This window comes from Natator depressus, chromosome 9 (genome assembly GCF_965152275.1).
Source record: "Natator depressus isolate rNatDep1 chromosome 9, rNatDep2.hap1, whole genome shotgun sequence".
Taxonomy (NCBI): domain Eukaryota; kingdom Metazoa; phylum Chordata; order Testudines; family Cheloniidae; genus Natator; species Natator depressus.
Window position 1 is genome coordinate 89788678 of NC_134242.1, and position 23357 is coordinate 89812034.

Consider the following 23357-nt stretch of genomic DNA (forward strand, 5'->3'; position numbering starts at 1 on the left):
AAAAGGACCACTTGGAGTTCCTGTTTCCCCAAAATATCCCCCCAAACCCCTTCCCCCCCTTTCCTGGGGAGGCTTGAGAATAATATCCCAACCAAATAAGTAAACAAGGTGAGCACAGACCAGACCCTTGGGCTTTTAGGGCACTAAAAACCAATCAGATTCTTAAAAAGAGAACTTCATAATAAAGAAAAAAGTAAAAGAAGCACCTCTGTAAAATCAGGATGGAAGGTAATTTTACAGGGTAAGAAGATTTAAAACAGAGGATTCCCCTCTAGGCAAAACTTTAAAGTTACAAAAAACAGGAATAAACCTCCCTCTTAGCATAGGGAAAATTTACAAGCTAAAACAAAAGATAATTTAATGCATTTCCTTGCTAGTACTTACAATTTGTAATCTTAGATGCTTATTTTAGGTCGGGTTTTAGGAGATGTGTTTTTCCTGCCCTGGTCTTTTTCTGTCCCGGAGAGAACAACAAAGAACACAAACAAAACCTCCCCCCACAAATTTAAAAGGATCTTCTTCCCTTATTGGTCCATTTGGTCAGGTGCCAACCAGGTTATTTGAGCTTTTTAACTCCTTACAGGTAAAGGAGGAATTTTATGCTACCCTTAGCTGTATGTTTATAACACTATTTATGAAGATAAAGTTTAAAATGTAACACTAAACAACTGCTAGCTAACAGTTCAAGTGTAGAAATGTTCAACTGGAGACTGCCATTCTACTCTTTTTAGTATCTGAGCTAAAGCAACGTAAAAACCACTGTTGAAATAATTGACTCAATCACTAATAAATTGGTTAGTCTCTAAGGTGCCACAAGTACTCCTTTTCTTTCCGCTATATAATCATTTGAAACTGAAAACAGCTTCCTCTTCTCTTTACAGGGGCAGGAGACATTGTTGCAATTATGATCAGCAATCTGAAAGGCCTGGACATTGTACGCCGGATTGAGAAGGGCTTTCAAGTGACTATGGTTATTGAAGTAGGGAAAAAGCATGCACCCTGGATGAATCACTATTCAATCTTTTTTGTCTCAGTGTCGTTTTTCATTGTCACAGCAGCAACTGTGGGCTACTTCATTTTTTATTCTGCTCGAAGATTCAGGGTTGTAAGAGCTCAGAACAGGAGAGAGGTTAGTTTCTCCCATATATTTGGCACTTGCTTATTTATGTTGTACATTGCATATTGTTTTGGGAGATGATGGTGGTCGTAGCTCTACCTGCAGGGTCTTTCCACTGCATCTTTCCACTGGCCTAGGGAATTCTGGGGCTACATCTGTCATGCAAAATAAGGCTTGAACCCTGGGTCCTGGCTTTATTTGGGCTTGAACTGTCCACGCTTGTGGGGTCTTAGGGCCTGGGTCCAAGCCCAACAGACGTGTAGATGGAAGGGGGAGTTTTGGGCTTACACTGCAGTGCAGACATACCCTTGGAAGCTATGCATTGTGATAGCTTTCTATGTTACTTTCACAGAAACAAAGCTCCCTCTTCATAATGGGCCTATTGCAGTTAACATGAAACTTGGTAGCAGTGATTTCCAGACCTGGGGGCACGACACTATTGTTTTTTCCCAGTTGGTTATGCTATCGTTGACCTCTCCAGCTGAACCAGTGCTGGTTCCCTTCCCTTCAAACGTTAGTGAAATTTTGAGACTTGGGTTTTTTATAGAATTCCATACTCCCGATAAGCTGTCTGAATTCATGCAAGTAGTGGAAGGCTCAGTCTTTTGTTGATGTATTTATTTTAACCCATGATCACCTAATATGCTATTATAATACAGACCCCAGTGTATCAAAAGCTTCTAGTTCTAATAGGTCGGCTTCCCAGTGAACATAAAACCAACTGTCATCTGCTTCAGTTGTGGAAAAATAGAATAAAGTTACTTAGTTCATGAACTGTTAATAGGATGTTAATAGGCATCAGTTTTCTCGCCACTGGAAGCAATTGAACATTCATATTAAAATTCATAGATGTAATGCATGTGTTTTCCAGTTGTTCTTGTGGTGTTACTGTGAAGCTTAGGTATACAGCAGAAGCTTTCCAACTTGCACAAAAACTATAGCTTTTCCCTACCTCAGATTTAGTAGTAGATGCAATAGTTACTCTGCAAAATGACACTACAGAATACTTCATGAAGCTTGTACTAAATGTGTGCTATAAAGGAGCAAAGTACAATTGATGTGTATGTTTGTGTTCGTTTGTTTGCAAAACCGGTAACTTGTAATGAGCCTCCCCCATCACTAGTGCATACTAGTAATGGTCTACTCTAGTAAGTTCACCGCGGCTTTAAGTAAAAGTTCTTACTACTGCTCCAGGGATGTGCCAGAATATATAGTGACACTTGAAACAGCAGAAAACATTCTTTTTCTCTAAAAGCTTAGTCTTGCAAGTTCTACAGTGCTCCTTGGAGAGGATTATAAAACACTGAATGGACAAATGCAGAAGTTATTTTAAATGCATTGCTTAAGGTCACTTTTGTGCTTCCTTAGGTGGGACTTCCCAGTCTGAGGATGTTGTGTGTCTTTAAAATGCCAGATATTCTATTCCCAAAACTCTCCTCCCAAGGAATTACAAAAAGCCAATTTTGATTATCTGGAACACTTAACAAAACATCTGCTCCAACTGTTTGTTTCGTACAGCAGCTATAATAAACATTATCCCTAGAGCTGTGACCTAATAATAATGATAGATCAGGTGATAAAACTTTTGGCTATTAGCATTTCCTGTCTCCTAGTTTTGTGGTAAAAGACACAACTCTAGAGACATTCAAGAGTCTTCAAAGCCAGGTGCACACAGGAGTTTGCTATTTTAGGATTTTTAGCAGAGAAGAAAATTGCTTTAGAAACTGAACATTAATAAGACACTCCTCAACAGAGGAAATTACTGAATTTCAACTTCTGGTGTCAAAAGCAGCACTGGTGTGATATTGACATATAAAACTGTAATCTTAGATTTTAAAGCCCCAGCAGGGATTTACATGGAAACTTGTTGACTAATTAGTAACTCTTTATCAACTATGCGGTAATTTATGATCAGCTAATATAATTAATACAAATTATGTCTCCAGTTTGACTGCATTACAGTTGATAGTGTAGTCACAAAGAGCTCCTAAAATCTTGGGGACAAATCTATGATGGGCCTTAATTTGGTATGAGAATCTAATCCTATCGTTTCTTCTCCCCATGGAAAGCTTAGGCCAATGGCTGTAGTCACTAGTGGGCAGAAGGGCTGAGTGTCCCAAATATGAACAGCCATTTCTATATGGTCCTTATTGTATCATTCAGGAGCCTACCAGAACATGTGATCCTCTCTGGTGACTTTGCTCTCTCTCTCTCCAGATTTCTTTCCAGGGCTTCCGGCAAAGCCCTAGTCTTCTGGAGCTTTGAAAAGAGGATCTGATGAACAGTTTCCTCCCCCAACCCATAATGCAGTAAAGAGACACTCAAAGTACGAGGTGGCTTTCTGATTGTCTCAGAGCAAATCACAGATTTGGTGCTTGGATACTTGTGATTGATAAAACAACCTGCCCTTCATCTCAGATGATTTCTCTGATAACCCTCCCACCTAATCCCTTAAGTACGCTTGTTCATCCAGTCCATGAACTGGACTGCTTGAAACAAACTGCCATAGCTCAAAATTCAAAAAAGAAACCTGAGAATGTCATAACTGTGTCACTGTAGTAGCAAACATAGTCATAACTTGTAAACCTAGTGAGTGGGTAAACTGACTCACTAGGAATGTAGCCCAACTCCAGTTAACCTACATTATGATCTCCATTCCTGGTAGGCTATAAGGTTAGAGAGATGGGCATAAAAATGTTTCTTGTGAATCTAGCCAGGACAGCTGAACATCAGTTATAGCATGATTACTGTAGAATTTTAGCTCAATTAAGTTTTCAGTATATATTTTGAGAACCTCTTGTTTGTAAGTTTGAGCTCTTTACTTATGGATATTAATTCTAATAGAGTACCTCCAAGCCTCATGTCTATAGGGAATGTCAGGGAATATACTGCTTCCATGAGGCACTGGCTGGAAATAGCAGATAGGGTTCAGGCACAACATCTGTGAAAGGTGCTAGACCACCTGTTAGTTTTACTCAGACCAGACATTTGTCTTAATCTTTTACATAAGAACATAAGAGTGGCCATACTGTTTCAGACCAGTGTTACATCTGAGCCGGCCAGTATCTTGTCTTCAAACAGTAGGCGATGCCTGATGTTTCAAAGGAAATGAACGGAACAGGGCAATCACTTGATGATCCATCCCTGTCATCCTGTCCCAGCTTCTGGCAGTCAAAGGTCCATGCACACCCAGAGCATGGGGTTGTGTCCCCGACCAGCTTAGCTAATAACCATTGATGGACGTATCCTCCATGAACTTATCTAAGTTGTTTTTGAACCCAGTTATGCTTTTGGCCTTCACAATAGCCTCTGGGGAATAAACTTGCTTTTAGTTGAATTCTTTAGCCCTTGTATGCCATCTGTAAATCTCTCCATTATCAAGCCCTTTTAAAAGATAGATGTTGAAAGCAAGGTGAGGGAGCTGTAGGGGAATACTCTGAAGCTATTATATGCATCCTTTGAAGTTACTGAATTCGAACATTGAACAAGTTTCTACCTGTTGGATGTCATACATGGTCAGATGGATTCCTTACTGTATTGTATTCTACTGGGATCTGACCAATTCTTTAGAATGTGTGGCTTCACATTTCTTAAATTGCATTCTAGCTTTTTAACTATGATTTTTATTTTCATTATTTTTATTCAGTTTGGCAGCTGAATTACATAAGTAATGCTTACTCTTTCTACAAACCGGCACAAATCATGTACAGCTAATTTAGATTCAAGCTGAAAATTAGCATTGGGAGGAACCGGCATGTCACTTGTAAGGTAGCTTCAACTGATCTGTTCAATATAAGGAGCTGAACTTACCTTCAAATCTAGAGATTTCAGATTGTCATTTCTCTACTATATGCCAGCAAAGGGTAAATTATCTTGTAAAAATGCCAAAACCCAGAGGGGCAGTTAAACGTATTCTTTTTTTCCTCCCAAATCATGACTACTTGAAGCTTTAGCATAACTAGTGGTTAGCTACAAAAGTGGTATCATGAGGCAGATCTCTGTTCAATGAACATAGGCTGGCAAAGCATGTTTTTTAAAAAGAAAACCAAAACCCAAAACAACCCTCGTTTATTATTGTTTGGTGTGTGCCCAAGAATGTTCTTGCTGAATGGCTTTACGATGTAAATACAAAATCCAGGAATGGGGTTAGTTTTGTTTAAGTTTTTATTAGCTCTTGAAAACACTAAACATTAGCTGAACAGTACAAATAAAAACTTGCTTACTGAATGTGGAGTTCTAGCAATGATCTTTAAACACTTCCAAAACTTTGACTTACATTATTCACTGGACTCAGCCTTGGAAATGTCATGGCTTTTCTTTATACAAGCTATGGTAGGAACTGTTCAATACTCTAGGTGAACATGTGTTTTGGAGATTGAGTCAGTTTTGTGATGATCATTAAATATTCCAAACTTCAGCTTTCCCAGTAGTGGTCAATAACTCCCAAACTAAAATGGAAGATTTTTGATTACTGGAAAGACAGTTTCGTATACCAACTTCAAATAGCAGCTCCTAGTCATTTTGAAGATGGTAAACAGTCTTTGCCTTCAATATTGTTGCACCATTAGATCTACCTTCTTGCTGGACTCTAGTCTTTATTCCAATATCTGCTTAAGCAGAAAAGCTGAATTTTATGCAAGGGTTCGAGAGAAGGTCTTTAAGAACTGGAATGAATTTGTATATTGGACGGATGAATGAAGGCATTCTAACATCTTGTGCTAAGCAAGTGTGCTTTCAAACCTTGAAACATTGAGGAGTTCCCCCAAGCAAATGGCAAAGGATATAATTTTAAGTTAGCATAGACTTATCCAAACTGACCTAGCAGGGAAGTACCCATGAACTTATTTGAGTAGTCGGTTTAATAAACTGTTTCATTATTTATCTGATGATGATTTTTGACTACTTGGTTAGATTATTCTTAATACTCTTCATATAATTGTAGTTCTCTGGAACTGGTCTCCTGCTGGCCTCTGCTCTTTCCCCACACTCTGATCTTGACTTCTGTTTTCTATCCACCACAGAACCCGTTTTATAGTACTTAGTTATCAGAACATCCCTTGGTGGAAAAGCTGGGTTTGGCTGTCTGCCCAGTGAATCAGTATTTATTAAATGACAGTCTAAAAATGCCTTCAGGTCCATCTTGCAAGTTTGTAATAAAACGTGAAAAAAGAGAGGTTCTGTTTACTGACTTCAGCTGTGTAGTTTATTTAAATCTAAACAGGAACCTAGTTGTTGCAAACTGATATCTTAATGGTATATATGCTAACCTTAATGTTTAGAGAGAGGTCCGATTCTTTTTCTTTCTTTCTTCTGTGCAGTAGCAGAGGTCCATCTTTGTCTCGCTGCAATCTTTACTCTTATGCAAGTAAATACACCAGTTTAACAGAATAAGCAGATAAACTAAGTGACTGTAGAAAGCTGGATAGCAAAGAAAAGACGAGAAAAAGACATTGCAATCTCTCGTGAACCACATGATTCACTCACCCTGCAGAGTCCTTTACTGTTCTTTCAAGAGGTTTATAGTTAATGCGGGGGGGGGGGGGGGGGAGAGACGTTAAAAGGCTACCTTTAAAAATAAAACTTGACAACTTCTGTTACTGAAAACTGGAGAAATAGACTTTTAAGAGAGGATTTGAGTCTCATTTATGCCAAGGAGACTCTACAGCACTCTGACAGAGTAAAGGGGTCTTAAATGTAAATGAGAATCGGGCCCAGTGAGTGTGCAGAAGGAATAATCTGCCTGATCAGCAAATCCTTAAGGCTTATAATAAGCAAGGATGGCATTTCTGGATGTTACCACTTCCAACAATTGAAGAGGGCTGCTTACACTTAAAATTGTATGAAATAATAGTAAATTAATCTGTCAAAGGCAAATAGAATGAAACATAAGACCCATGAGGGAAGTCCCAGTACTAATTAGCAGGATGCTGACCAGTGTGGGACATTAACATTTTCAAAATCTAGTCCATTCTAATTTAGTTTACTGGCACCCGGAAATAACTAGTGATAGTACTTAGTTCACCATAATTGGTTCAAAGTTTAAACTTAAATGCCGTCATACAAATTACATAATGCCTCAAAGTGACCCACTTAATGTGATTCAGGAAGCAAGGTGACCTGCATCAGGGCAATGCTCAAGTTCATGGGAACAATAATTAAATCTCTGCGCCTCAGGGTAGTGGAGCTCGGTGTGTCATGCAGATGTCTGTCTTGGATTATAGGAGGAACATAAGGAGTGTCAGACCTATTTGAAACTCCTTCATCTCCAAGCAGTGGTGGTGATCCTCTCAGAGGAAGAGCAGGGAAAGGAACTTGACAGCATCAGTGCTACCTTCCAGAATGGAGGGACAGAAATAAAAAGCCGCTCTGTCTCCTCCCCCTCTTCCTTCCACCTGGGTCTGACTCCTGTTTAGACCAGGCAATGGCAAATCCATAGTCTTGCAGACTGTGGCATATTCTTAACTCTGAATTGTCAAAACGTGGATGGAAGCCAGGACAGACTCATCCTGTCTCTGGCTCCTTCTTGTTCTCTCCCACCCCAGGTAAAAATTCATTTACCTTCATGAAAATACTTTTTGCTGAAGCTTGACAGTCAATTTAAGCCCTTAAAACTTGTTCATAAGCTTTATCTTAAATTAAATTTTCACATAAAAATACCTTTAAAAAAAAAAATTAGGCAAGCACTGAAGTTAGGAAAACAGCTTTAAGGTTGCCTGTGCAACCTTAATTTAACCGCCTTGTATCTGCACTATGATGCAGCCTTGAAATACATGACTGCATGCTCTTCCACACAACCACTGCCTCCATCATTGTATAGAATAGGCGGTACTCCCTGAATGAGCAACTATTCAGTATTTTATCTTCATTGCTCAATGTGTGGCCCATAACTTACTCTTTCAAAGAAAAAGCAAAAGGCCCTGACTTCAGGGCAGCCACAATATGAAATTTCAAGTCCCTTTTCCAAGCATGGAGTTACAGGAGCTGCTTAACAAAATGCTGTTAATTTAACGTAGGGAAAAATGTTTTGCCCTAACGTTATTCTAAGAAATGGCTGAATAGTTCTTCCTGAAATTTTCAAAAATCAGCCTGAAGCAGACTCTTGGTGTGTGGGCTGTAAGTTCTCACACCATTTTAAGCTTGGTGACGAAGTTATACAGTTAAAAGAAGGAACTCACAATGGAAAACCTTGGGCAGTCTTAATCTTAGGTAGTTCTACTTGCACTGCCTCTAATGACAGAATGAAAACTTCAAGGCTGTATGTGAGGCAGACTTCATTTCAAACTCAAATACTGTAACTGCAGACAGTGACACAACTCTGGTTCTCCAAAGGCTACGGAAGTTCAGGACTCTTGTGTAACAGAACAATTTCTAGACTATTTCCTGCTCTTTCACAAACTCCTAAATAATTACAACAGGGCAGCAGGTTTAAAACAAACAAAAGGAAATATTTTTTCACAAACGTACAGTCAACCTGTGGAACTCCTTGCCAGAGGATATTGTGATGGCCAAGTCTATAACATCTAATTCTTTTTTGAGCCCTAAGTTCATGGAGGATAGATCCATCCGTGGCTATTAGCCAGGTCCCTAGCCTCTGTTTGCCAGAAGCTGGGAATGGGTGATGGGATGGATCACTTGGTGATTACCTGTTCTGTTCATTCCCTCTGAGGCATTTCGCATTGGTCACTGTCAGAAGACCAGATACTGGGCTAGATGGACCTTTCGTCTGACCCAATATGGCCGTTCTTATGAAAGAACCAGGGTACAGCAGGTGTGTCTGTCCTACAGGATCTTAGCAGAGAGAATGTATACTGAAGCTTGGTCAGAAGTGGACACTCCTTAGAAAAATGTCTACGCTAGAAGGTAAACTAGCTCAGTGGGAAGGGGTGTCTGAAGTAATTCAGTGGTGCAGCTCTCAGCGCTGGTGCAGCTTCATTGTGCACAGCTGACAGCACAATTGGAAATATTTTTGACTATTGTCAGAGTAAGGGACTGTGGAGTTTCTAAATTTAAAGTCTGCCGATGAACTACTGTTTAGGAATTATGGCATTGATACCAGGTCTAAGCTGGAAACTTTGACATTGATACCAGGTCTAAACTACGAATTGTCTGAACATGTGTGGCTGTTTTTATCAACTTGTTTCCAGATTAAGCCTCTAAACCGCTTCTTTCTCTGGTATCTTTCTCTGGTTGATCAACAGTCCATGGGCAGGGTCTATCTTAATGGGAGCACTGAAACTACTGCACCTAGCGGTGAAGCATCCAGAGGCAGGGCTCAGAGCTGGAGATCCAGGCAGGAAAATGGAGGCACAGAATCTAGATGCAAGTTCCTAAGCAGGAACTCTCGAGAACATGGTCATTACTCAGTGGTTTAGCTCCCTACATATGCCCACTGTTCCTGTTAATGTTGATGTTAGAGTTGACTCTGTCAGTGTAGTTTGTGAGTTTAACAAACATTATTGCTTAGACAAATGCAAAATGTTTTGTTTTAAAATGACTAAAAGCCAATCAAAACTCATGTAATGTGCCTACCCTGACATGAACCATGTGAATTAGATGCTGGTGTGAATTTTACATAGTCTTTTCTTCAGTTGTCATGATTTAGAGAACTATAAACTGGATATATGCTGTTCTGGCCAATAGATAATAGACAGTATTGATATTGCTATATACTTATATCTTCTATTGCTTGTACCATACTCTACATGAAAACGCTGTGGCAGTGTGTGTCATTCTTGGGGCTCTTCATCTATTTGTTAGTCATACAGACTAACTCATAAGACCACAATAGAGAATGCTTCCACATGGTCTCTGTGACAGGCTGGATCACAGAAACCTCCTGGGGGTTGCCACCTGATGTGCCAAGACTACTTCTGCTCCTGCTTTCCTGCCCTGTCAACTTAGGACTTCAGTGCCCTGCCTGGTTTGAGCCAGACGCGCTAGCCTGCTGCAAACCCAGACCCAGGTCTGAACCATGTCCCCTAACAGCTGCAGGCTTAATTGAAAGCAACTTAGAAAGTGTTCCTGTCTTTAACGCTCAGATGCCCAACTCCCAATGGGGTCCAAACCCTAAATAAATACGTTATACCCTGTATATGAGTTTACCCTGTATACGCTTTAAATTGTTCGCCCTCTATAACACTGACAGAGATATGCACAGCTGTTTGCCCCCCAAGTATTAATACATACTCTGGGTTAATTAATAAGTAAAAAGTAATTTTTATTAAATACAGAAAGTAGGATCTAAGTGGTTCCAAGTAGTAACAGACAGAACAAAGTGAATTACCAAGCAAAATAAAATAAAACACACAAGTCTATGTCTAGTACGGTAATAAAACTGAATACAGATTAAAAACTTACCCTCAGAGATGTTTCAATAAGTTTCTTTCACAGACTGGACGCCTTCCTAGTCTGGGCACAATCCTTTCCCCTGGTACAGCCCTTGTTCCAGCTCAGGTGGTAGCTAGAGGATTTCTCATGATGGCTGCTCCCTTTGTTCTGTTCCACCCACTCATATATCTTTGGTATAAGGCGAGAATCCTTTGTCCCTCTGGGTTCCCACCCCCTCCTTCTCAGTCTAAAAGCACCAGGTTAAAGATAGATTCCAGTTCAGGTGACATGATCACATGTCACTGTAAGACTTCATTACTCACTTGGCAGCACACAGGTATACAGGAAGACTTACAAGTAAAACAGAAAAGGAGTACTTGTGGCACCTTAGAGGCTAACCAATTTATTTGAGCATAAGCTTTCGTGAGCTACAGCTCACTTCATCGGATGCATACTGTGGAAAGTGTAGAAGATCTTACTATATACACATAAAGCATGGAAAAAATACCTCCTCCCACCCCACTCTCCTGCTGGTAAAACAGAGCCATCTACAGTCAATTGTCCTGGTTAACGGGAGCCATCAAGATTCCAAACCACCATTAATGGCCCACACTTTGCATAACTACAGTGGGACCTCAGAGTTATATTTCATATTTCTAATTCCAGATACAAGAGTGATACATTTATACAGATAGGATGACCACACTCGGTAGATTATAAGCTTTGTAATGAGACCTTACGAGAAACCTTTTGCATGAAGTATACTTTAGTTATATTCACGCTCATCAGCATACTCTCATAAAATCATACAGAGTGAAATGTCAGTCTCAACCTCAAACACCTTAAAATTATATCTGATTTTGTTCTGCCTAACATTTTAGGAATTAATCTTCATTCAAATGGAAACAGCAAAGTGGCATTATCTGGGGGTTCTAATTCAACCAACAAAAAAAACTTTTAAATCAATTTGTGGTTGCTTTTGAGGTTTTTTGTTTTAAAGAACAAAATTAAATTGACTTGTCAGTCTGTTCTAGCTGAGTTCATGGCCTCTGTATATGTTGTGAAATTTACATCTTGCTGTAGAATTGTACTAAGCCTCTACCCCCTTTCTGTTGCAAAGTTAACTTTGAAAATGGGACTGGAATGCAAACGGGTGCCCTGTTGCCTTTCTGAGTCGTCAACTCTGATGCATGAACTGCCCATATTTGTATAAATTGTTTGCTTCATGTGAAACCTAAAGACAACATGTTTTAAAATTGTTGACTTGTTCGCTACTGATAACTTTTTAGCATAAAGAGACTGTTTATGGGCTCGTATTACAGCTGCAAATTGTGTCTCAGTTCTTTAAGGCTATGTCTACACTAGTGCTTTTGTCAGTATAACTTGTTGCTCAGGGGTGTGGGGAAAAAACCCTCCAAGCAATATGTTACACCGACAGGCGGTGGCGTGGACAGTGCTATGTCGGTGGGAGACGCTGTCCCGCTCGTTGGAGGTGGTCTAATGTCGATGGGGGCGCTCCCATCGACATTAAACAGCTACACGAGTGCATCAGCACAGCTGTGCCACGCTAGTGTAGACATGGCCTACGTGTCAAAACCTGCAAGTGCCCCTCCATTCAGCTGTCAAATTCAAGCGACTTCTTTCCTCCTCCTGACTTTCTATAATAGTTATGTATTGTCACTACCAAAATCTTAGTTCAGTTAAGAACTGAAAATGTAGGGAAGGGATAAAGTTTCAAAACTAATAGCCCTGATTCTGTGCTGATTGTGTTTACATTCGTACATTGATAAACTCAACATTTTAACTTGTAGCAGAATATCTAGTTTTCTGCCGAACTTTGATCCACCTTGCCTGGGCTATAACGATCCTTATCATTGCTGCACTGAGGTGTTGCAGCACTGTAGCTGGCTCTGCCTGCTATGACTTCATGTCCTGAAGCAGTAATTACCTGCATGGTAGGGAGAGGTTCATCATGTTACTGAAGATAAACCTTTTGTGACATTTTAAGCAGAAATATTGGCTTTCATGCTCATTGAACCCTCCACGGTACCAGCTGGTTAACAGTAGCTGTTAGGCAAGCTAAAGCTTCCACTTTTTGGCCATTTGTGTGTGCCTCTGTCTCTTGGCAGCCTGACAGAATTAGATCAATTGATTGACAAGGTGGGCAAGGAGGGGGAATGCAGTCCCACTTCTTTGCTGGCATTGTAGCTACCTTTTAAGTCTTTTAGGGCTAGTCTTTGATAGACCAGTCTACAGATTCTACCTAATCTGTCCACAGGCTTAGATTAAAAACTAGCTTTCACAAAGATGCAAATATTATATATGCTAACATGGGTCAGTCGCCAGATAAAATTGTTTGAATTGTTCTCAGTGTACAGTTGCAGTTGGTGCTAGGAAGCTCTAGGCTCCTGAGCGGTTTGTATACATTATGAAATGAACTCATTTCAAAGGTTTGGTTCAGAGGGCGTGTTGAGAGTAGTTGAGGAGCTGACTGGTAAAGGACCTTGCTTTTATTAAGATACGCCTAAGTGGCGGTCTGTGCTAGGAATACACAATACAAATTCACAGCAATTGGCTATATTAACTCCCTGTGATTGAGTTCTACAGTATTCCCTCTTCTGGGTTGAGTTAATTTGAAGGTTTAGGTTGACACTGCTAGATCTGATGTAACTTAATCAAGATACGATTGTGTATGTTTACAAACCTGAAAATCCTTGGTTTTGTGTATTCTCAATGAAAAGCCTTTTAAAATACATTTGGGGAAAGCATGTGGTATGTACCTTAAAAGCACAGTTGCATAAAGTATCAAACTTAAGCTTCAGCTGTTTTTTCTGCTTAATGTTTCTGATGCATAAATAGGCAAACTTTCCTCTTCAAAAGCCACATTGAATATCTATGGATTATAGAGGGAGACCTGGTTACACTAGGGTTTTTTAGTCATTATTTATAGGAAAATTAATACTGTAGTTTAATCAACACTTCTTTTTTTGTTACAGAGACAATTAAAAGCAGATGCCAAAAAAGCTATTGGACAGCTACAACTGCGCACATTAAAACAGGGGGACAAGGTATAATTGACAAAATAATTTCCTTACATTCTTTTGAAATGTAATCTGACACTGCATTGTCCAAACTTTCCTCCTCTTGCTTTTAATAAAGTTGGCTGTGTAAATATCCTAAAATCTTCCTGCCTTAAGTCAAATGAAACAGAGTGCAAAGTCAAATCAGTTTTGAGATTAAGCCTTCCAAAGGGCATATAACTTGCAAAACTGTAGCCTATAGCAAAATCCACTCCATTCTCACTGTGAAATTTTGGCAGATGTAACTGATGCAATAATGTCAATGTCACAGAAAGGAGTTGGCAGGGGTAACTGGAGTCAGCTGCTTCATTTTAAAAGGTTGGGGTTTTTTAGTTGTGCCAAATGCTCCTGATCTTTGGGCATTAGTGCAGACAACTAAATTTTAGTTCAGTGTGGGGTTTTTTGGTTTGGTTTAAGATTCAGAAGTCATTCTTTAGTGGAACTGAGAGCATCTACACTGCACCGCAGTGTGAGCTATTGGGGTGCAGGGTGCCAATTCTAGAGCACACCGAAGTGTTGCACTTTAACTGCCCTGTATGGACATTGCTGGAGCGAACTAAAAGGTACCTCAATTTGCATTAATTTAGTCCCGTTTAAAACGTCGTCCTCTTTCAAACAGGACTACATTTAACGCAAACACTGCAATTCACGCTCTGTTCTGCAATTCACGCTCCTGTAGTCTTCACTGCACTACATTCACTGTAGCCGTACCCTTACTTCCTTTTGGCTTTTCTAAAGTTTTAAACACCCATCCACTGATTAAACAAGATATTTTGCTGTTGATTAAGTCATGGGTTTGCTTTTTAATGCCTCAGATTAAATATCAAACCTATTGAGTTGGTAATTCATCATTTGTATTTGAGACCTGTTCTAGTTTACTCTGGCTAGAATACTTCAGCTTGAGATTCATTTCCAGAATAAATCTGTGTGCAACTCTCAATCATGAATCTGTCTCAGGATAACTAATGACTTGTGCTCTTCATTTAGGAAATTGGTCCTGATGGCGATAGCTGTGCAGTGTGCATTGAAGTATACAAACCAAATGATGTAGTGCGTATTTTAACTTGCAAGTAGGTTATCTTCTGCTAAATTGCCATGTATATTTTAAATGCTAAAGTGTACTTCCCAAAACCTTTGTTAAAAGACAGTAAAGGATGCAAGGGGGTCTAATCTTACTACAGCTGTTGCCCCACCAAAATAGCCTTTAAACCTCACTGTCAGGTTCTCAGATAAACATTAGAAATTGTGGAAATGTGCAATAAAGGTTGTTTATTGCCATGTAATAACTTTCAGTGAGGATGAATGGATTCTTAAGGTTGAAGAATTTTACCACATAGCTTGTGTGAAGGACTTCCTAGTCTTTTTAAACATCAAATTGGCATAACACTTCTATGCTAGTGTATAAAACTGTATGGTCCCAAACTCCTCGGTCTTATGGCGTGACTCCTTTTCAGAGGTTCTGCCCACCTGCATCTCCCACTAGTTTTGCTGGGATTTGGGGTTACTTGGCACCTCTGAAAACCAGGCTGTCGAAGTATAAATGAACAAGGCTTTTTGCTGAGATTTATGGTGTCTCATGGGCAGCACTTTTGAGTGTAGTCTGTATTTGCAACGTATTTTTCCTCTGCAGTTTATCATTAAAACTAGTTATGGAATAGCTTCCACTTCCTCCACTCTCAGGATAAGGTGATGACCAAACTAAAATAAGATCTCTGCAGAAAATATTTATCAGTACCTCCTATGTCCCCTACATATCCTAGTCTTCTACGCCCTACAGAAGCTCAGTGTAAATAATACTTTAGTACTTTCTTTGGCTTCATTATGCCTGTTGGTGTTTCACAACGCCACTTCAGTGTGTGCTACTTACTTTCTCTATAATTAAAACTGATTTATAACATCCCCCCATCTTCCCTTTCTCATAACTTGCCTAAACCTCTCATTTTGGGAAGGGTTGGCCAAAATAGTCCAGCTCTCTGAGTTAAAGCTAAAATTAGTGTTCTAATAACTAAACCAGTTGAATCTGGAAGCTTTTCTGGGTTTGTACAGCTCTTGATCTACAGGTTAAAGTAAAGTTTGGAAAAAAAAAAAAAATCTGAATTCAACACAGGCATCCTGAACTTGGTCCGCTTTAGCAATTGAACTTTGAAAACTTTAGAACAAGAGAGAGCAGGCTAAATGCTCAAGATGGAGTTTGCTTTCAAAAGCTGGAAACATAATTCTTGTGTAAGAAGCATGCAAAAAAAAAATAGCATTCATCCAGTGTTTAGGGTGAGAAATAAGTTCTGAAGGTAGGACAAATCCAAAGTTATTGTTGATCTCTCATCAACAATAGGAAGATAGCCACATTGAAGAGACAGTGTTATGTAACTGTCAAATATATTATCTAATACAAGCTGGAATCTTATATATAATCTTACATAAGTGAGTATTTGTGTAAGCACTCTGTGCCCTACTACCATGTAATAGGAGCTCTACGTTAAGACTTGATGACACCAAGAAGTTGACAAAAGCAATTATCAACTGATCTCCCTTTTCCAGTGCTGAGCACAGTGCAACTGTTAGCAAAAGCAAGCACGTCTCAGGAACACTTAACATTTTCATTAGTACTAAATGTGTTAGCAGTTAAATAGCTTTCAGCAACCGTCCAAAGGACTTCTTGCTGACAGTGGTATTTAACAGTGGATCAACTTCCCAGAGTAAAAAGGCATCTAGTCAGGGGTTTAGACACATCTAAGTTGGTAACTTGAAAAGTCAGCTACCCTCTTCTACAGGACGGTGTCCATAAGCAAGCTCAGTTATGTCTAGTCAAGCTGCAGTTGCACCTTATGATTGCACTGTACAGTACTCTTAGACTGTCCCTTTTCCTTACCTAGTTCCACTCCAGACTGAAGGTTGAAAGGACAACTAATTTAATCACTTATAGCTAGACTACAGTTAATATGAAATCATACATATATTTTTCTTATGTCCCCATTCCCCGTCTCCTTACCCAGAGCCATCACCGATTCAGTATGTATGTGGTAGGCACTTATGTGCATGCCTGTGTATTAGTCATGCCACATGTAGTGTACTACAGTAGAACCTCAGTTACGAACCCCTCGGGAATGAAGGTTGTTCATAACTCTGAACAAAACGCTATGGTAGTTTGGAAAGTTTACAGCTAAACATTGACTTAACACATCTTTGAAACTTTACTATGTAGAAGACAAATGCTGCTTTTAACAATCTTAATTTAAATGAAAAATACAGAAGCAGTTTCCTTACTTTGTCAAATCTTTTCTTAAACTTTCTCTCTATTTTTTTAGTAGTTTATGTTTAATACAGTACTGTACTGTATTTTTTTCTCTGCTGTCTGATTGCATACTTCTGGTTCTAAGTGAAGTGTGGTTGACCGGTCAGTTCATCACTCTGAGGTTCTACTGTACGTATTCCGTGTGTATGCACCCACTTTATATACTGGTATGTCTGTGCAGCCAGTGTGTACTGACACTAAGCACGTGGGGATGCAGTCTTCCTCATCAGGATGAGAGCATGATAATAACTGAGGTTTTTTAGATTTCACAGAAACAAGTGGTGGGGGGGGGTGTTATGTGTAGACTTTGTTGTTAACTTGGCTTATGTAAGTTCAATGTTTATCCACTTGGGGAAATTAGTGCTCGCATGCAAGCTTTAAGAAAGGGTGTGATACAGCTAACATGCTGACTTGCTCTAGTAAGGTGTGGTTTTGTTTGTTTTAAACAGAGAAACTAACGAAAGCACCAGACACAGCAATTACAGGCTCAAACAGTTATATATTAGTCATAAGAAACAACTGGTTCAAATAACTACTTATATAACTGGAAGCAACACAATGCATGTGTAATACCTCTCATGTCTTGGAAGAGTTAATTTTGTCCTTAACTAGTCTTAATATCTGTTAATATGTAAGCATTCCTTTTCCAAACCTGTGGGAGACAATCTTCAAAAGGCTTATTTTGAACTTGAATAAACAGAACCACAAATTACTCTACACTGATTGGTTTCAGAGTAGCAGCCGTGTTAGTCTGTATTCGCAAAAAGAAAAGGAGTACTTGTGGCACCTTAGAGACTAACTAATAAATTTGTTAGTCTCTGAGGTGCCACAAGTACTCCTTTTCTTTCTACACTCATTGGTGGAGCTGTTTAACAATCTATTTTGGACACACACTCTACTTAGGCTTTACTGAAAGCTATGTTGCCTGTTAGCTGTCTTGTAACACTCCATTAATTTCTCCTCTTTATAGTCTAGGTCTTATCCATCCAATATGGCATTATCTCTTCATAGTTGCACCTTAAAAATATAAAGGCTCCTAAACTTTCTAAGGCTATTACTGTTCAGAATTAGAATATCACCTTTAAATCTTCCCTTACCTGTAGTTGGTGTAACTAAAGTAAGCAGCAACAAATGTAAGTCTATCTTAAACATTTGCAGTGTATTACGGGGAACTAAAAGTCTATGGTATTGAACAGATGCTATGAGAGCCATTGGGATATTCAGTAATGTTGGGTTGACTAAAATAATTAGCTCTATGATGACCAAACGGTGTTAAGACTGAAATAGTGATGGTTAACTTTTTTCCTACCAGCCATCTCTTCCACAAGACTTGTGTTGATCCCTGGTTATTAGAACACAGGACATGTCCTATGTGCAAATTGGACATACTCAAAGCTTTGGGAATTGAGGTGAGTTAACATGCTTTCCTAGTGACAGATGACTTCAGAAATGTTAGTGCTAGTATAATGAATCAGCTGACTTTTTTTTTTTAGCTACTCCTAGAATGTAGAGAATAAGCGCTGAGACTTTGTGAATATCTCCCATAGTACGATATTCTGTGTGGCACTTAAAACAGCAAAGACTAATCTCTTGGTGAAAACTGCTGCTACTTGGCATGGCTTAGTAGCTGCTCATTGACTATTTAAAATGTTTCGTGACATGCTCCGTTGTAGATTACAAGTGTCATAAAAAAGAATTAGTAGCTGCTTTTAACAGCAAACTTATTTGGATGGGTCTTATAGCAGGCCAGGCTAGCAGATGTGTGCATTTGAGAGTTGCAACTCTTCTTGCAATAAATTAGTTATGTTAGTGGGGTAGCCCCTGCATTTTTTGGCAGATTCAGGTAATTACCACTTTTCCTCCATTCCACCACCCCTGCAGCTATTTAATTAAATCCCCAGGAGTCTTTAGATGACAAGAAGGCTGGCAGAGATCACCCTCCTCCCTTCAGCAGATGGCTTCTAATAACATACTTTTAAGGAGCTTGTGTTTATCAGAGACTGTCAGTTTATTATTAGGCACCTCTGACCTAGGGAAGTGTCAGAGTGAGACACTGAGAAATCAACTGTACTATATTGTGTGTTTTGGAGGAAGGGGAAATGGAGAGTGCAGAGAACAGGAATACACAAGGTAATAAATATATGAACCTCTTCCAGTTTGCTTCACTAGATCATGTCAGGTTAGCTTTCTCCTCTGCTGGGTGTGTAGAAAAATATTTAACTTGTCCTTTGAGAACTAGGCCTAGCACCAGGGTTTGCAGTACTGGCCCTGAAAGGAGCCCCTGTAGAAGGTGGCTCTGTCGAGCGGATTGTTGCTTAGCCCATGAGCCTGTGTTCCATATTTTATCTCCTTTTAGTTTCACTGTGCACTACTCAGGAGGGTTGTTCCAAGAAGGCAGCAGGCACGTTGCCCCACTTGCCCTGTAGACACAAGGTTTAATATGACAGCTGTGTTGGGCAGGCTACAGCTTCATAGATAAAGTGGACAACTAGAGTTGCGCCTTATTTTAAATCATTTGATTTTAAAAAGGTGGATATAGAAGATGGAGCAGAGTCTTTCCAGACCACGGTGTCCAATGAAGCATCAAATAGAGCTTCACTTAACGAAGAGGATAATCGTAGTGAGACTGCATCATCTGGATATGCTTCAGTGCAAGGAACAGATGAGCCGATTCTAGAGGAACATGCATCTTCAGAGCGTAAGTATTCAGTGATCCCTGTCTCTGTCAATAATTGTTTATACAAATTCCATTAGCCCCTCATTGCATGTTCTCATGCTGCAGGACAACTTCAGTTTTGTTTTGGTATGGCTATTTAAATTGCCCCTACTCAGAAGCAGAGTGCACTCAGGCCAACCAAATTCTAGTGAAGGCTAGTAGTCAAAGGCTATTGTCTAGTAAAAATCTTCTTCCTAGAAAAAGAAGTCTGATAGGAATATAGGTCTTGCAAGTGTTGAAAAAGGTCCTTAACCAGTAAAACAAAAGGTAGGACTCCATTCTTGAGGCGGAAGTTGAAGTTAAGGGAAACACCAGTGGATTCAACTTGAACTTCTGCCTAGATCCATGCCCAAGGTGCCATCTCACCAAATTCAGCTGGGCAGTATAACTGGCCGTTCGTATAAGCTGGAAGTTTGTATAAGGGAAACCCATCTGCTCCCCTTCCTGAATGCTCTGTGCAGCAAAGGTTAAGAAACCATGCACTGAGTGGGATCCGAAATACTAGATGTGTATTAACTCTGGGAAGGAGCTTGACAAGTTTTAGTATTAACATTAGAACTGAATATGTAACTTATATGAAAAGCTGTTCATGGCCACAAAGTTTAATGGTGTTTGGTTGCATTAAGCCCAGAACTCTTATGAAGAAGAAAATCTTAATTTACCAGTGGTGTCAATCAGGTTTGCTGCTTTCTAACATTTGTGCTGCATTAAGAGAGCTAGGAGGAACTAGTCTTTTCTGATCCTAGTGAGGAACAAGGTCAAAGAAAAGAGAATGTAAGTTTAACTGGTAAACTATGGATTTCAGCGATCCAAAGGAATTTCTTAGATTAGCCCTTGTTACAAGGGCAGTGAGACCTTTCCATGTCAAATATAGTTTCTACAATATCACTAGATTAATCTATGTTCTTGAAATTTTGCACTAGTTATGGAAGACTTATGAAGAGTAGTGTAATACTCTAAATGATGCAGTGCAGTATGATTAAAAATGGTAAATATCATATTGAATTTCAGATTTCCCAAACTTGAATAGAAAACAAAAAACATGACTTTATAAATATCCCTTGAAGTATTTATAGTCTCTTCTACAAATTAATAACATACTTTCTCCTATCAGAAATAAGCTATCGATCTCTTGTCTATAAACTAGAACAGATATAGAAAATGTAGCGAAATTGCTCTGTACTTGTATCCTTTGTGATTTGTAAGTTTAATCTTCCTATTAAATTCAACTTCCCCAAATGGCTCAGTATTTTTGCTGTTGCTTTATCTGGGCTCTTCCCACCTGAAAAAAATTTTTTTTCACTGGATTCCAGAATGATGATGATAAAGGCAACAAGCAGAGTGCTTTTTTGTGTGTGTAATAGGAAATGGTTCAAATGAATAATTAAAACGATCGGAAAGCATGGTATTTGCTGCCACCTGTTGGGTGTCTTGCCCTGGAAAATGCAGGTAGAATTGTTCAGACAAGAGCGAGTGTGCTCTGCTCAAACTAGACAAGTGGATCTTTTCTTTCATTCAGAATTCTTGAAGGCTACATTTTTTTTACATCCCCCAAACATATGCCACTTCAGTGTATTTACATAAATGATTGAAATAGCTTAACTCTTGTTCTCTTCTTGCCACTTAATATTTATTTACATTTCCTCCCAGCTCTTGTATGCATTCATATTCCCTTTCTTTTGTTTTAAGTTTTAGTGTATTGTAACTAGCGTGAGGCTACAATACCTGATACATTTTGTTAAGCTTCTTTCTGTCTTCGCCCTCTTATCCAGGATCTACCACACAACTATAACCTGGCACTCTGCCCCATATTGGGTGTACTCAATGAGATGTTAACACAAGTGTAGTTGGCATTACCCTTTATTTCCAAAGGCGCCAATGGTGAAGTAGTGGGGAGAGGGCGACAAACTGCAGCCCAGAAGGGTCTGTGCTGCACGTAGGGGTACAGAGCAACATTGCCGTTGCGACATGTTAGCGTATGGCAAGTACGTCTGTTTGTGCAGAGAGCATGATGCTCGGGAGAGGAAAAGTTAGTGTGTGTTATGTACTTCAGGATAATTAAGTGACCCAAAAGCTATTTATTAATTGTTTTTTTTCTTTTGTTTCATTCTAAAAGATGACAATCTGCATCTCGTAAATGAGTCCCAGTCTCCAGCAGTGGAGGTCCTTCCTCACCTTGACAACCCAAGCTTTGAAGCAGATGAAACCCACGTTCAAGAAATCAAATCCTAAAAATTGGTCAAGCAATGCGGAATCTGAACCTGTTGTAACAAACTGCCAGTTGTGGTCATATGTACGTCAAACCGTGTAACAAATGAACTACTCTGTAGCAGCAATGTTGCATTGGAAATATTGGGATGAAATGAAATTTTTTAATAGATCACAATTACATGGTTTGAAAACTTAACCTTCTGCTAATTTAAACCTTTTTATCTTCCGTTGGAATTTAGTTTAAGTATTCTTCAGATAAAACTGTCTCAAAAGAACATATGAAGAAAACCATCTGATTTTTAACATTGAACCAAACCTTCCTAACCCAGCCAGTCTTGTGCAGTGGCATTTCCATTCAGCCTGTGAAAACATATGCTGCTTTTTTAAATATTGTACTAAGCGGATGCTCCTGTAGTAGCTGTCTCTGTTGGGAATTGTTTGATTTGGAGCTTACAGATTTAGTATAAAGATGGATTTCTATTACAACCAAATCAATTTTGATCTGGACTTATAGATACGTAATTGTTTTATGTAAAGCTGTGTTCATGTTAACTGTCACTGCTCCAAATTAGTAGGACAGAATTACAAACTAAATGCCTATCAACCTTCCCCTGCCCCCCAAATATTTTTGTGGAATATTAAACCTATTTCAGATGAGCTAAATGTTCTAATCAGTCACATAATGCAACATATATTCCTAAACCTATTTGAAGGGTTTTAAATAACAGGTCAAGTCTGACTTGCACAATATTGTAAAGGGAACAATTCCAGAAGTGCTGTATTTTTAAAAAAAAAACAAAAACCTATTCACTTTCTCAAACTTCTTCTAACTTTTAAACGGAGTCTGAAGGCTATCCTATGGCTCAGGGGTTGTCTAAATAGCTGCAACACCAGCAATGTTTGCTAGTCCACGCTTTGTGGGAGTCTGAAATGCTGAAGACTGTCAACTGAGGGTGAAGGTCTACAAACACCGACTAGAACATGGTAAGGCAACAGGTGATAAAGAATGCTACTGAGTATCGGGGGGTGCATAGTTTAGCAAACTGGATAAAATTGCAATGACTCAACTGATGTCCTGTAAATGTAGCTATAAATTACGGCTGATAATTTTCTAATATTTGGGGGGAGTGGAACACAAGGGTGCCTTAGTACAAAGTCTAGAGCCTCATCCACCAAAGTTAACTAAGTACATCTATAAATGCACTTTATTTTTATTTTGTGTCTTTATTCTTTATTCTGTGGTTTTGTTCCTAATACTAATGCTAACAGAATTTAGTCTAAAGAACAGCAATAATGTACTACTGTTTGAATCTCTTGGGAGAAAACAATGCATTTTCTTACTTCTGTGTAGTATGATTAAAAATGTTGTAAATATTTCATGATTTGTACTGAATTTCTTTGAATATGAAAATGTAAATAAAACTATATTCAAATTGCCTGTCTGATACTTATTTATGTTTGTACATAACCACTTTTATTACTAAATTCCTCCTCTCGGTGGAAACTTAGTCAGCTATTTCAGGTTTCAGAGTAGCAGCCGTGTTAGTCTGTATTCTCAAAAAGAAAAGGAGTACTTATGGCACCTTAGAGACTAACCAATTTATTTTGAGCAAA

At 39.1% G+C, this 23357-nt stretch overlaps 1 protein-coding gene across 2 annotated transcripts in view; it reads left to right on the forward strand.

The window, feature by feature from the left end:
* RNF128 (ring finger protein 128) overlaps positions 1 to 23061 on the forward strand; it is a 64579-nt gene extending 41518 nt beyond the window's left edge. For both annotated transcript variants that reach the window (XM_074962600.1, XM_074962599.1), the window contains exons 2-7: positions 882 to 1129; positions 13441 to 13512; positions 14512 to 14594; positions 18129 to 18225; positions 19346 to 19514; positions 21649 to 23061. In XM_074962600.1, coding sequence (XP_074818701.1) covers positions 882 to 1129; positions 13441 to 13512; positions 14512 to 14594; positions 18129 to 18225; positions 19346 to 19514; positions 21649 to 21764 — 785 coding nt within the window. In that variant the 3' untranslated portion in view covers positions 21765 to 23061. The remainder of the gene's footprint in view (positions 1 to 881; positions 1130 to 13440; positions 13513 to 14511; positions 14595 to 18128; positions 18226 to 19345; positions 19515 to 21648) is intronic.
* The last annotated feature ends 296 nt before the right edge of the window (positions 23062 to 23357 follow it).